This window comes from Netta rufina (genome assembly GCF_964035555.1).
Source record: "Netta rufina genome assembly, chromosome: 13".
Lineage (NCBI taxonomy): Eukaryota > Metazoa > Chordata > Aves > Anseriformes > Anatidae > Netta > Netta rufina.
This window is the reverse complement of record NC_140136.1, coordinates 12,101,623-12,116,403: the sequence shown is the minus strand read 5'-3', so window position 1 is coordinate 12,116,403 and position 14,781 is coordinate 12,101,623. Positions and strand designations below refer to the sequence as shown.

The 14,781-nt window shown below is 56.3% G+C and overlaps 2 protein-coding genes across 2 annotated transcripts; one reads left to right on the top strand and one right to left on the bottom strand.

The window, feature by feature from the left end:
* Positions 1-477: 477 nt before the first annotated feature.
* Positions 478-2,365, bottom strand: LOC311214078 (C-signal-like; the record flags this gene model as incomplete). Its single annotated transcript, XM_084294489.1, has 6 exons — positions 478-591; positions 692-811; positions 1,084-1,242; positions 1,534-1,721; positions 1,801-1,852; positions 2,219-2,365. The coding sequence occupies 6 exons, from the start codon at positions 2,363-2,365 to the stop codon at positions 478-480; spliced, it is 780 nt and encodes a 259-aa protein (XP_084150615.1).
* Positions 2,366-5,122: 2,757 nt separating this feature from the next.
* Positions 5,123-14,055, top strand: ACD (ACD shelterin complex subunit and telomerase recruitment factor). The gene is made up of 14 exons (XM_084294479.1): positions 5,123-5,185; positions 5,298-5,427; positions 7,824-7,948; positions 8,536-8,626; positions 8,765-8,844; positions 9,115-9,159; positions 9,739-9,773; positions 10,473-10,627; positions 10,874-10,961; positions 11,315-11,398; positions 11,727-11,825; positions 12,131-12,885; positions 13,178-13,254; positions 13,518-14,055. The coding sequence occupies exons 1-14, from the start codon at positions 5,136-5,138 to the stop codon at positions 13,579-13,581; spliced, it is 1,878 nt and encodes a 625-aa protein (XP_084150605.1). The 5' UTR covers positions 5,123-5,135; the 3' UTR covers positions 13,582-14,055.
* The last annotated feature ends 726 nt before the right edge of the window (positions 14,056-14,781 follow it).

Genomic DNA, 14,781 nt, shown 5'->3' with positions numbered 1-14,781 from the left:
CTCAGCATCCTACGTCCCTCCTGCCCACCCATGGACACAGGAAGCAGCTTCTCCCCCTTCCACACTGCACGTGTGGCTGTGCAGCGCCCTGTAGCCCTGCTCTGCCCACACTGACTGTCCTTGCTCCATGCCCTTGGACACCTCAGCCCCTGTGGGGACCCCTTGCTGGCTGGATCCTGTGCCCCTGCCTTGCTTGTGCTGCCCCCAGAGGGTCATTTCCAGCAGGACACGTGGGTATCCCCAGTATGGGCAGGGGAGGGGAGCAGTGGGCACTGACACGCACACAGATGAGTGGGACCGCCCGGGAAGGAGCTGCCCTCTCCAGGCTCAGAGTGTGGCAGAGCCTGTTGAGTGCACAGACAGATACGGATGGCAGCACTGCTGCTTTCAGACAAAGGTTTATTGAGGATATGGTGGAGAATGGGAAGCAGCAGAGGGGCTGCTGCCAGGATCCGGGCACGAGGCTGTGCCAGCGTCTCACCAGGGCAATACTTTCCCTTCCCAGTCCAGGAAGGTCCCGGTGTCCTTCTCAGAGAGGGAGGAGATCACCTTCAGCATCCCTCCTACGCTCTCATCTACTGTCAGGGGGGGCTGCAGGGGCAGAGAAAAACATGTAGCTTGGGGTGACAACAGCCTCCCATGGAAAACCAGCACAGGGGCTTGGATGGACCCGCTGTGGTAAAGCTCCTACCTTCTCTCCAGCTGCGTTCCCCATGTCCGTCTGTACCCAGCCGGGATGGAGAGCAGCACAGAGGATGCCGTGTTCCCGGTAGCCCAAGGACTGGCACTTGGTGAGCATGTTCAGAGCAGCCTGCAAGGAGACACCGCAGGGATCAGGGTGGGGAGGGAACGCATTAGACCCCACAGCCGGGGCAGGCAGGGCCAGTTCCCTGCAGCAGCTCTGTCCTATGAAGATCCTCTCGATTAGGTCTGGGACCAGGCACAGGGATGTGCCTTGAGAGGGAACCAGTGACTGACTGGAGCTCAGCCGCAGCGGTGAGAGTTGCAGGGACTGAGGGGAAGGCTGGGAGGTGTGCAAGATCCTTCAGAGGGGAAAATGTCCCGGTTCGTGCCCAGCAGTACCTTGCTGCAGCGATATGAAATAGCTTGTCCGTACTCCCAGCAATAGACGTCCTGAATGGAGCCAGCATAGCTGGACATGTTGATGATGGCTGCCTTGCTGCAGCTCAGCCCCGAGCCCGGGCTCCCCTGGGCAGCCTTCTTCAGCAGGGGCAGGAACGCCTGCGAGGAGAGGAGAAGCGGGGGGTCCACACAGAGGTGATGCAGGGGAGAGGACCGGCTCCTTCTGCAGCGGGCAGCGCCACCACCAGCACTGCCAGCAGCCGCCTTCCTCTTCCCCCTGCCGCTCAGCACCAGCCCCAGTCGGTTCCACCAGCTTCTTGTGGCAGCTCGGGAGTGCCGGGCCCGTCACCAGCACAAGAGCGGAGCTGGGCCCTGTCCCACCGGCCCTTTCCGTCCCCCTGGGAGATCCAAGGGGCAGGGATGTTCCTGGAGCTGTGGTGGGGGCCTCACCTGGCTCAGCAGCAGGGGCCCAATGGTGTTGGTGGCATACACCTGGGCCATGTCCTCCTGTGTCTTACTGTCAAATGATTTATAGTGTGAAATCCCGGCATTGTTGATGAGGAGGTTGAGACCCGAGTCCTTGAGGCGCTCCCCGATGCTGGCTGCAGCCGCCTTGGTGCTGGCGGGATCGGTGACTTCTGTGGGGCCAAGGCAGGGAGGTGAACAGGGAGCCCAGGCAAGGGACCCTCAGCCTCGGGGCACAGCCTGGGCACCTACCGAGTGGGACGATGACCAGGTTGGGGTGCTTGGAAGCCAAGTTCTGCAGCTCCTGCAGAAGACAGGATGATGTGGGCACAAAGAGGCAGGGCTGGCTGCACAGAGGCTTTGTCCCAGCACTGCCTCACGCCCAGTGCCCCGCTCCCCATTGTTTCTGCACCTCCTGCTCCCTCCGTGCACCACGCGTCTCACCCTGCCCACCATGGCCATCACCTGCCCCAGCAGCAGAAGCTCCCCGTCTGGCTCCGAGGAGCCCTGGGCACCCCAGGCACAGCTCATCCCATGGCTGTTCTACCCCAGCTTTCTGTGCCCCTGGACTGGGCTCAGGGCTGCAGCCCCATGATGGAGACCCTCACACAATCCTGCCTTGCACCAGGCGCTGCCCTGCCCTGCTGTCCCCCACCGCCACCAGCCTCACCTGTGCTCGCTGTCCCTTGGGGTCCCGGCAGGCTGCAAAGACCCACTCGGGGGGGTTTGGCAGCCCCAGCAGGTGCTGGACTAACCCCAGGCCGATTCCTCGGTTGGCTCCAGTCAACAGAACGGAGCGGACACGAAGCCCTCCCATGCTGCTCTTTCTGCCTCTGCACGGACTCTGAAGGTGCCTTTCAGTCCTCAGTTACCTCGTATTTTCGCATGAGGGCTTGTATCTGCTCTTTGCTCTAAGGCAATATTTGCAGTCCCCCAGCCTCTTGGCTTTTTTCCACAGCCTGGATCCACCTTTTCTGGTGCTGAGTGACAGAAGTGGTGCCCAGCGTCCTGTCCAGGCACGGAATGCCCTGGGCTGTGGGTCTGGATAGCCGCTGCTCACTACCAAGCCCTCTGACGCACTCTCTCCTCTGCCCCACTGTCAACAAGAAAGCTGCCTCCACTCCCAAGGCCACGTCAGCGCAAGCATTCGCTCTGAGTCGCAGGCACTGGGCTGGAGTCACGTTGCTGCTCTTTGTACCTTCCTCTTCTCGGCTCCACCAGAACATGAGCTGCTTGTTTTCAGGGCCAGAACTACCGCTGTTCCCCCATGGAGGTGCCTCCTCTCTCTTGGGCCACCAGCTTCTGTTCCTCATGGTCAGACAGGCAACTACGGATGTGTGGACCATGTGCAGCACAAGTTATTGACCTTAATTTGTGCAACACCAAAGCCATGGGCGGGGACAGAGCAGCGAGGAGAGGTGAGTGCCCCTTATCTACTGTAACAGGCAGGAAAACCCAGGAACCCTTCCAGCTCTGACTGGAAACCCTCCCGAGCTGCCCAGAAGAGACCTTTTGCTGAGGGTCTGCTGTACCAACCGGTCTGATGTAGTTTAAGCTGGAAGCGTGAAAAAACAAAATTCACACCCAGCACACAGCAGACACCCAATCCCAGGGTGGTCCCAGTGCTCCTTGGCTTATGTCTGTGCTGGTGAGGCTGACCTGATCGGAGATGATGGATCAAAGTTCTGTCTTCCAAAGACAACATTTGACTGGTCATCACAAGAGCTTTGGGGCCATCCAGAAGGCCCCCCAGGACCTCAAGCTGTGCCTAAATTAGTAGATGAGCATCACCAGTGTGTCCACACGGGCTGCTTAACAGCTTGCAGGTGAGAATCTGAATGTAGCACAAGCTCCCCAGGTGTTTTCTGCTGCAGCACTGACCACACCATGCACAGACAGTTTGTAACAGTAGGAGGTGTTCCTGGAGATGCAGAAATGGTCATGTAGGACAGTCTTCTGCACCTATCTAAGATAATTAGGAGGTATCTTGTGGATAGTTTAAGGAGATGAAGAACGGCAGATCATGTGTGTGCCACAGCAATCAGGCAGGACCGGCTGGGTGCAAGCCGGGGGAATCTCCCCTGCCCCAACTGGAGATGATGCTGCATGAGAGACTCCTGTCATCATCTGCACAGCGACCAACCATCCCATTAAGAGATTTGCTTCTGCGTTAACTTCTGTGGAGATCCCAATAAACTAGGCTGCTTGTGTTCTGAAGCCAAACACTTGCTGTCTGCTCCTCTGTGTGGCAGGAATTTGTCATGGCATTTCAGGGACAGACCGTGCACGCTGTACCCAGCCGGGTCCTCACCCCAGCCTCCAGACTGAGGGCCAAAGGAGGCCGACTGGGGCAAGCCATGACCCTCACAGCCCCGAGCAAGGAGGGATTTCAGCCTGGCGAGAGCCCTTCTGTGCCGCCAGGCATCTTCTGCGACACTTTGGCTGCAAATGAAAAGCCAAGGGCCTGTGCTCGGCCAGCAAAGGAACCCACCGTACTCTGCTGTGTCAGTGAGGTTCGCAAAGCCCTGCCTGGAGGAGGCGTTTGCTGTCCCCTTGGCTTCTTCCCAGGTGGGCTGTGCTGCCTAACTGCAAGATTTGAGCACCTGTATGGTGTTAACATAAGAGGAGATGGCAAGCGGGGAGGACCCTCCAACTGAGCGTTATCGCACACTGCAACAGGCTCCCCAGGGAAGCAGTCACTGCACCAAGTCTGTTGGAGTTTAAGAAGCATTTGGACTGTGCACTTAGTCACATGGTCCGAATTTTTGGGTGGAACTGTGTGGTGCCAGGAGTTGGACTCAACCCTTATGGGTCCCTTCCAGCTCAGGATACTCTAACTCTAACTCTAACTCTACTCTAACTCTACTCTAACTCTACTCTAACTCTACTCTAACTCTACTCTAACTCTACTCTAACTCTACTCTAACTCTACTCTAACTCTACTCTAACTCTACTCTAACTCTACTCTAACTCTACTCTAACTCTACTCTAACTCTACTCTAACTCTACTCTACTCTGAGACTCCTTCCAGCAGGCGAATGCCCATGGAGGACTGGCACTCGGGCAGCTGAGGAACCCCTGGAAGCACAGGAAAACACGGCATTTCAGGTGGGTTCTCAGGAAGAGGTTCTTCACCACAAGGCCGTTTGTGCACTGGAACAGGCTCCCCAGGGACGCAGTCACGGCACCGAGCCTGTTGGAGTTTTAAGAAGTGTTTGGACTGTGCTGTTATTTACATGGTCTTAACTTTTGGGTAGACCTGCAGGCCAGGAGCTGGGTAGACCTGCAGGCCAGGAGCTGGACTCCATGATCGTTACGGTTCTTTTCCAACTCGTGAGACTCCAAGAATCAACGAATTAACTGAAGAACGACCAAACGGCAACCAGCAACGGCCCAACACCAGGAACACACCCGGTACCGGGCCGCTACTGGGACGTGGGACCGGCTCCGGGACTCGGCTCCGGGGCACGGCTCGGCCCCCCGCAGCCCCGGAGCCTTCTCCCCGCCCGCCCTGAGCCGCTCCGCCCCGGATACTGCGGGGCCCGGCTCCGTTTCTCTTCCTGGGCCGCGGCGGTGTGGGGCGGGCAATGGCGGCGGCCGCTTGCCCTGGCAGGGCTGAGGCGACGCCGGGGGCGAGGTGAGGCGAGGCGGGGAGCGGGGCTGGGGGCTCGGGGCCGGGCCCGGCGGCTCCGTGAGGAGCGGAGCTCGGCTCCTTCCCCGACCACCCGCCTCGCGTCGTCCCCTCGCAGGTTCGTGTACGAGAGCAAGAGCCTGTCCGCCCCCAAGGTGTACGTCCTGCAGCCCTGGATCGCCAGCCTGCTGCTCAACTACGAGAAGCGAGACGCCGGCGGGGACCTGCTGGCCGGGCAGGTGCTGCGGGTATGTGCCGAGGGTAAAGCAGCCTGCCCCGGGGTGCTGGATTGGGAGCTGGAGGAGCTCCTCTGCCCCTCGGTGCTGTCCGGGTTGGGTTCTGCCCCCCTGCATGTGCCCGCTCACAGAGTCCGCAGCCTCCCCTTCTCCTGCTCTGCTTTGCTGGGGGAGCGCGGGCAGCGGGGTGTCTGGAGCCCCCCGCCCTACCTGGTGTGAGAAAATCGCAATTTTCTTCAGACAGGATCTTCTTCTTTTATCCATGATTGCAAGGGTGGGTGTCCTGACAACTAGGAGCGCATTATACAAACAAATCATAACCTTCTATTCACAAGCTACCCGATGCTCCCCTATACCCTATATGTACAATTTTTCTTTTTTTTTCAACCCTTTAATTTCCCCCTTTTTCCTTTTTTTCCCCCTTTTCTTATGTTTTGAGAACCTCTGATCTTTGTTTTGCTGTTCTCACACTGCTCATCCTGTTTTTCCCAAGCTTCCACCTTATTTTGGCACAGTGAGGCCTTCTACTGCCCACTTACCTACTTAGCATCTCCCCTTATTATGACTACACAACTACCTTGGAATACAGAAAATTAGTTTTCTGCTGCAAAAACACAGCTTAGTTTCTCACACTGGGGCCTGGAGGGACCCCGAGCCGTTCCTCTCCTCCTCCCTCAAGTCCTCCTGCCCCGTGATTCAGGCTGTGGGGCTCCTGGTGGCAGGACCTGCCCCTGTGCAGCCCTTGCAGAGCTTTTGTGCTGAGGTTTTGATGGCTCATCTACCTCAGGTGTCAGGAGAAAGCCGTAACGAGGGAACCTTTGTCGGTCTGCTAGGTGACATAAATGAAGAAGGAGGGAAACAACCGAGCTGAGTCGGTGCTGCTGACTCCTTTCAGACCTTGGAGGTGTGATGCCCAGGGAGGAAGGGTGAGAGCTGCGTATGGATGTTTGCTCTTGCTCCTCCACCTCACAGCGAGCACTGTGGAGAAAGGCGGGCTGAATTATCATCAGCTGCGGACTCACTAACGTAGTCACATAACTACAAGTTGTGTGAGTAATTTGGTTATGTTAATATATAGATAGCTGAATTGCTAACTGATATCCTCTGATGCTTCACAGTCCCCTCTGTGATGTGGCCAGTAGGCTGTGTTTTGGAGAGGTTGGATGAAAATGCTGTGAGACATTGAGCCCCACAACTGGACATGAGCTTGGCAAGGGCAGGACATGCAGTTTCTTTCTTGTGCTTGGTTGTGATTGTGGTCTGGCTGCTGGAGAGTTGTATCCTCACAGGAGAAGGATGGCAAAAGATGGATATTGTCTTTTTTTTTTTTTTTTTTTTTTAATGGAGGAAGAGATGGGAGAGAAAAATGACAGCTAGAAGGAAGACCCTGTGTTCCTGTTCCTGACCCTGTCTGAAGATGGGGAGGTTGTGAAATCGCTGCAGTTATGCCTAACTTCTTCCTTACCTGTTTTGGACTTGTAGTTTCCAAACCTACACTCCTTATTTTTGTATTTTTTTTAATTTTTATTTATTTATTTATTTATTTTCTAACCAGTCCTGTGAGCAGCCCTGTCTCTCCCTGGTGCCAGGGATTGTCAGACTCTTATTGCCAGCACAAGGTCCCAGCTGGCCACAACTGATCTTTCGAGCATGGTGTGTGACACTGCTCTCTGTGCTGGTATTCAGAGTTGCTTCCCTTTGGCTCTTGGCTGGCGGATGATGGGTACAAGAGCATCTTAAACGACGTGTGCACATCTTTTGTCAGATGACAGTGGCATTTGTGCACGGTGTGACGTGCGATTTCACATCCCCTCGGTGAGTGAAGAACGTGAACCAAGCCGTAGGTGTGTAACAGGGACTGCAGTGCTTAGGGCAGGCCAGGACTGACCCACAGCTCCCAGCCTGCATGTCAGGTATGTGTGGGACGTGCAGAAGCTTCTTGCATCCATCAGGGGCTGCGCTGATCGAGTGGGTACATGGCTTAGAATCAGTTCAGGGTTGATACACCAGGACCTTTGTAATTCTGCTCTTTCCCGCTGCTCTGTCTCTCCCTTTGCTTTGCTAGAGTGCATGTTGCAAGCCTGCCCAGCCCCTTTTGCTTGAATTCCTGCTGCTGGGTTGGGCAAAAAAATGCTTGGCTGTGCCTTCTCTCCCCCCTTACTGTTGACCACTCTCTCACACAACGCAGCATGTCCCTTATCGTGTCTTGGTGCTGAGCCTGCCCGGTCCCACCAGGGGGCATGGGCACATACAGCACCCCTTGGCCCTGGGGCAGTCTTTATCATCTGGCTTCACAGGGAATGGTGAACTTCTCTTCTAAAAGCCCATGCTCTCATCCAGGCACTCCTTGTTCACTGGAAAGTCAATGGGTGACGCTTTTTTCCCCCCCTCCCCAATGTTTTTGATAGGTTTTGAATGACTCGAGTGTTCCAGACCAAGCTGGAGCACTCCAAGATGCTGAACTACAAGTCTCAGATGGGTCCTACTACATCCGAGTGGTCATTACAGCTGAAGCTCTGCGGGCGGAAGAAAAGTGGGTTCTGTCGTGACTCGGCTGTGGCTGGGACAGCAGCTCTCCACAGCTGCTAGTGGGGCTCCTGCCTGGTCTTTTTTCAGGTTTTGTTAAGCCTAATCAATAATGGGGTGGGAAATCAGTGTGAAAGAGGCAGCTGCTGCTAGGTGGGGCCAGCTGGAATTCTGGCACTTGGTGCTGCAGTTATGGCTGGCTAGGAAGTGCAGGGATCGATGGCAGAAATGGTGATGCCATATTAACGTGATCAGAAATGACTAAAAAGCCTTTGCAAAAGGAGTTGGAGTGTTAACCATGATATCCTGGGCTGCTCCTTCAGTGCTAGCAGCTTTCCTTGGCTTCCCCGTTTGGACATAACCTCTCTGTTTTTCATCTGGGGCAGTGACTGGCTGGTTGCTGGTATCAGAGGCAAGGAGAAAAAGCAGCTCTCAGCATTGTGCTGCGCTCAGTCCCCAACATTCATGCTGAGAAATATTCCAGCATGCCCCCGTGTGGTTGGCATAGCCGTAAGGGGAGCCCCACGACGTGTCTGGGTGGTCTGACTCCATTCTTCACCCCTCCAAGACAGTCCTTTTCTGTTCTTTTTCTAGCACCCACATTCACCTTAAGCTTTCCAGCCTTCTTTGTAGAATTATCGTCTTGCAGAAGTACACGGTGTGTTTCCGGGAGGAGGCCAGGCTGGTGAGTGCTCTGAGGAATGGAAGTAATTTGAGGCTGGAGGGTTGTTAGCAGGGCTGGGCTGGGTGCTCGCAGAGGGAGGGAGCAGAGCTGTGGCTGCTTGCCTGTGCCTCACGGGACTCATGTTGTTTACCTCAACAGGAGGACTGCGAGTTTTATCTCACCGCCCATCAGTTCATCGTGCTGCCCATGGAGAGGCAGAGGATGGATTCGTCCAACGGGTACGTCCAAGGTGCAGGCTGGGGCTGGAGCTGCGGGTCGGTGGGGCTTGTGCATCTCCCCAGAGCTGGGGAGCTGGTGTCTGCCACGCAGTGCTGAAGCTGAGAGCTCTTGGCACAGCAGCGTGCACCAGGCTAAGGGATCTGCTGCTGCAACCTGGTTGTGATAGAGATTTTTTGTCTCTTTTGACAGAGGAATCTCTGTGTTGGGAGCTTTGAAGGAATGCGTGCATGGGAGAGCCACATCAGTAACTGTCTTCTCTGTTGTTGCAGGAACCACGAGCCCTCTGTGCTGCAGAAGATAAAGGAGCTCTGGCTGTAAGTACAGGGCTGGCGATTGCCAGGGAACACACACACCACGATGAGAACATGCAGGCTCTGAATGTGGTTAGCGTGGGTTGGCAAGGGCAGGTACATTGTGGCAGTTCCTCTGTGGGACTTGCTGCCCTGGGATGTGACAGAGCTGAGCAGAGAGCACAAAACGAGTCACTGTAACGGGTAAGAGCCTGCTGACACTGATTCCAACCCCAGCCTCTTAAATGACAGAGCTGGAAGAAAACACCTCTGGGGAACGTGTTCCTAGCAGCCTGGGGCAGCATGTCTAAGCACACATTCGTTCTTCTCTCTGGCATCTCCTAGGGAGCCCCAGTTCTGGAGATCTGGAGGGGTCTCCACTGGTCTGTCCTCAGGAATGAGGCCCCTTGCTGGGTATTAGAGGGATACTGAGAGGAGCCTGGGGCTGGATCTGGCACCAGCAGGGAATCCGCTAGTTACACGAGCCTTTTCTCCCAGGACAGAGTGCTCAGTCTGTAACGCCCTGCAGCAGAGAGCTGCAAAGGGCTGCTGGCTTGCATGTGCCTTGGTCCTAACCCTTTCTCTTATCCTTGGTTATTGCAGGAGGAGTGCCTCTCTGGGGACTGCTCCCAGCTCAGGTAAGCAGTTGGGGGGGGCACACAGTGCCGTGGCTGCCTGCTGGGGGCTCGTGGCCCTTCTGAGCGTGGTCTGTGTTAGGCAGATGTAGCACAAACACAACCAAATGTGGCAGTGAGCTGAATGACCGGGCACTGCGCCTGCCTCAGCCTGGCTCTGCTGGCAGACTTGAGCCTGCTCTCGCCCCAGAGGTCAGGGAGGGCCTGCCCCTGGCTGCCCAGATAGCAAGAAGCAGCATTGTGTGTGTTTCTTACAGGAGTCAGGATCAGTCCCACACACCCAGGGCACTAGCACAGTTTGTGCCAGAGCTCTGCTTCAGGGGCTGCAGCGTGAAGGGCTCCTCGAGTTCCCCTCTGCCCCTTCTGTTCAGGAAGGTGCCTGCATGTGTGAGCTGAGTCTAGCTCCAAACACACCTTTGTATTTCCCGTGGTCCTGGTGGGGTTGTCTGACTAGAAGCAGTGGTGTTGTCTTTGTCCTATCTGCTTCTGAAATGGCTGCCTGATGTAATCCATGTAGTATGTTGGGAAGGTATGTGAGGACCTCTGTGGATGGGGAAAAAAAATTCAGGAAATGCAGTTTTGTGTTCCCATGGGTTTCATCGCACCTGGCAGTCACGCAACAGAAAGTAAAATCATTTGCAAATGAGGCTTGCCTGAACCGAGGTGTCCCTTCCACTAACACATGTGTTGTTCTTGCTTCAGACCCATCCATCTCACAGCTGATTGATGTGATAGGACAGAACCAGCTTGAGACTTTGAAGGAAAGTGCTGAGGAATGCTTGGATTTACAGGTGTCCAAAGAGACAGAGAAGGACGAGCTTCCCGTGACCCAGTGGGAGGCAGAACTCAAGAAAGAGGTCAGTCCAGCTGCTGCAAAGTGCCTGGTGTGGATGGAGCTCTCTCTGTGACCGTCTGGGGCAGGGCTGTGACAGCTCATGGTGGAGATCTTGCTCTGGAGGGGTGGGAGAAGGAAGGGGAAGAGCAGTGGGCGGATCCAGAGGTTTGCTGGAGGGCGAGATGGTGTTCGGCTGCCAGCTGTGGGTGAGCTCCTGTAGCTTGAGTGAGACTGAACAGCAAAAAACAAGTAACGTTTCTCATTTCAGCCACCTGAGGACACCTTCACGGTCCCAGCCAAAGTCCTGGTAATCCCTCCTGAGGAGGAGGCGGTTGATGGCGATGCTTCCAAGGCAGGTGAGTGCTGTGGCTTCGTTTGGAGGGTAGGCAGGTCAGCAGTTCAAAACCCAGTCAGGTGAAATAAGGGACTTGTTCATGGTTATGGACTGAGCACAACAGTTGGACACCTTGAAGGTGGAATTTTGAAAGCTGCAGGCCCCAGGATTGCAGAACACCCTGAGAAGTTTGTAGTTCTCTAGGTCCTGAGCCTGCTTGGCACCTTCCTTTTCTTGCTATCCCATTCCTCACACTGCTGAGGTGCTGGAAGTGCTGGCAGGTGCCTAAGATTTCTCTGGGAAGGGGAGGAGAATTCCTTTGCTCTGGCTGTGCAGCGTGCTGGTGTGTGAGCAGCAGTGTTCCTTTCATTGCAGATGATGTACGTGGAGCATCTCCTGAGAAGGACAACTATGACAGGACAGTGCCAGATGACCAGACTGGCATCTCCCAGCCCAGCTGTGAGTAGTGGGACACGTAGATCCCATCCAACCTCTTCATATTTTCCTCTGAAGTCTGCTCAGCCCCTTCTGCCCTTGCATTGAGCAGAGGAGGTACCAGCAGGGCCAGGTCTCTGGAAGACCAGGACTCCCAGCACTGAGTGAGCAGGGAGCAGTCCCATTCCTGCATCCTGTCCTGCCTGCTCTCTGGGCACTATCTCCACTGCCTGGATGAGGTCTTGGTCTGCACAAGCTCAGAATTATTTTCAGTTGTTGCAGGGTTGGGAGTAGACAACAGCTTTCTTGGTTCTGCACCGAGAAATCGCTCACCAAAATCACTTTTCTGCAGCTGCAGAGTCAACAGTGGTGTCAGGGAGCTTAGATCCATCGCTGGACAATCCTTGGAACATGCTTCCCACGATGTCTTTGACTCTGACCTCTTCAGAAGGTGAGTCTCCGTGCTGTGTGGAGCACACATGCTTTGCTGGGAGCAGACAGTCCCTCTCCTGTCGCTGCATGAATGCACAGCTCCTCCTTGGCTCTGGCTTTCTTTCCCCTGGCCAGAAAGTAGTGCTGTGCCTATCTGGTGTCCCCAGTGGTCCCATTTCCCTCTACCTGCCTTGTTGCAGCTCTGATGCTCACCTCCCCTGTCTCACATACTAGGACAACTCCTGCTCCCGCGTGTTACCACCAGCAGCATGCCCCTTGCCAACATGACAGTTTTTTGTTTGTTTTTTTTTTCTCATTTACCAGAGCAGTCCTTTCAGAACAGCTCTCCACGCAGGCCGGAGGACCAGCAGGATGTGGCTGCTGACAGCAACACCCCTGACCTGCTGGAATCGTGTGGCCGTGACTCTCCCCAGGGCTTGCTGCAGGCTGCCCCTGCGCAGGCTTCATCTCCCTCGCTGCTCTCCTCGTACGGCAGCATCAGTCCTGTGAACGCTGGCACGACCTGGGCAACATCAGCTGCAGAGGCAGCCTCCAGCTCCCCCTGTGCTGCTCGAGGCCCGCTGGTTTTGGAGGACTCCCAGGCCAAGCTGCCAGCTCTCTCTCCAACATTTCCCGTCCTGCCCAGCAACCCCCCGGTGTCCCACACCAAAGGGGTGCCTCACCAGGAGCAGGCAGACTCCAGCGGCACAGCTTTCTCTCCAGACATGCTGAAACATCACCTGGCTCACGCCAGGACCCAGGGAGGAGAAACCCCAAAGGAGAGCAGGAAGGCCAAGGGTGCCAAGAGGAAGCAGGTGGTGGGAGGTGGCCCGGAGCTGCCTGAGGGGTGGAGGTCCCTCGGTGGACTGCAGCAGAAGCAGCCTCGATGCGGTGCCTTTGGGGGCATGGGGAGAGAGGTGCGCAGGAAGCTGGAGTCCACGAGCACAGAGGGAAAGAAGAAGATCAGAAGGGAGGAGCACAGGCCACAATGCAGAGAGGAGTCCCCGGAGGAGGAAGAGGAGGCAGCCTCAGTGAGCGGCCCCAGCTCCACGCTGGAGCAGCACAGAGTTCTGCAGCCGGTAAAGATGAAGCAGCGGGTGCCTGGCTCTGTGGGAGATGGGCAGCTGGAAGCAGGCTCAGCACAGCCCTCCTGGCTCCTGGCAGGGCAGAGCAGAGCTGCGGGGTGCGGGGAGGACCCCTGGCACCTGGGGCACTGGGTGAAGGGAGCTGGGTGGGACCCAGCCCTCGCTGGAGCCTCTTCCAGGTCTCCAGGTGAAATAAGAGTGGAAGGTTCAGGAGCTGAGGGAGGAAGGGAGGGACCGGAGTGTTTCTGTAGGCTCACCAAGCTCACTGTCCTCTTTGCTTCTGCAGTACGTGAGGGACAGGCCGCTTCAGTACAAATACAAGGCCCCAAGCCCTGAGCTCTGCCAGCAGATACGATCTGTCAGGTCAGTGCAGCGACGGACCCTGCCCTCTCACAGCCCTGAGCCCTGTGGCCACAGCTAGCCACTGCTGTCACCCCTAAAAGCCCGCTAGCCCCGTGGCACCTGGGCACTCCACCTTGCAGCCCAGGGGGTCCCTCTGGCCTTTCCAGCTTCCCTGCACCAGGTCCTGAGCTTATCCCCCCCCCCGCAAGCCCGCCCGTCTGGGCACCGTTGCGTGTTCCCAGCTGGGTTCCCTTCTCATCCTGGCTCCCGTTTTGGTTTTGCAGGATCTCCAAGGCGATGCTGAAGTGGGCGTGCTGGATTCTCACAGACAGGGACGTGGATGCCTGAGCCGAGACCACCTGGAGCCCAAGTGCGCTCTGAGTGGCCTCATCTCATTTCTTGATCAGTTCAGCAAACTGCGTGGGAAGAGCAGGTGGGGGGAGGGTGAAGGGACCAAGACCCCTGTCCCTAAGGGGGGGACTGGCCTGGATTCAGAGACCCTGGCTCCAGCACTGCCAGGGAGATGACCTGCTGGAGTCCAGCACCCCCAGCCCAAGGAGGGGGAAGGCATCTGTTCAGGGATGCCAGAGCGCATGAGCTGGGCTCACTCCCACCTCAGTACCACGCTGTTCCTGTGATGTTCCTATCACAGCTTGGAGCAAACAGCCTGGCCTGGCACACAAGAACACGAGGGGACCCATTCTCCCTCTACCATGGGCAGATACAGCTACAAAGCCCTGGCACCTGCTCCCTGTCCTGAAGCCAGTTCAGCAGCTTGGACATGTTATCGATAGGTTTTGATAGGGCTCTGCACAGTTTGTTTAAAAAATAGCCTGCAAGGTTATGCTGTAGAAATTAAAAATAAAAGTCATATATTTTTTAAATACACAGCTCTTGTATTAAAAAAAAAAATAGGGAAGGGGAAAAAAAAAAAAAAAGCATTTTGCTGCTTTGTCGTAAACATCGGTGCAGGTAATGCATTTGGTCCAGAGGTGGAGTGGAGGTGATCTGCTCGTGGTTGCCACAGGAGAAAGCCACTTGTTTTTGGGGTAACGCTGGTGACAGCTGGAGATCTGCAGGGACGGAGAGGCAGATGTGGCTGGGTCACTCGAAGAGTAGCGGCTACGGAGCTGCGGCTTGAAGTGCGATGGCTTGTGGTCACGCTGCGAGAAGTGGAGGGCGCCTTGTCCCCGCGAGCTGAGGAGCAGGAGGTGAGCTGGGGGCTGGTAGGCGTGGTGACAGGGCCCTGGAAACGCCTGCTAAAACCATCTCAGCCGCTCCACCCCGCCAGGCTGCGAGCACCTCTGCCACCTGCTCTGCCTCCCGGATTCCTCCCTAAAATTGCCAGCGTTCCTGCCACCACCTGCAGCCCACCGGGCTGTGCCAGCAGAGGCAATCCAGGGAGACGAGCCGCTTGCCACATCCCTGCATCCCTCCATCGTGGGGGGGTCCTGGGGCTGTGGCCACAGGTCCGCGCCCCCTGGGCACTGCCGCTCTGTGCCAGTGCCCCCAAACGGGGCCGTCGCTGCACCAAAAACTGGCTGCTGC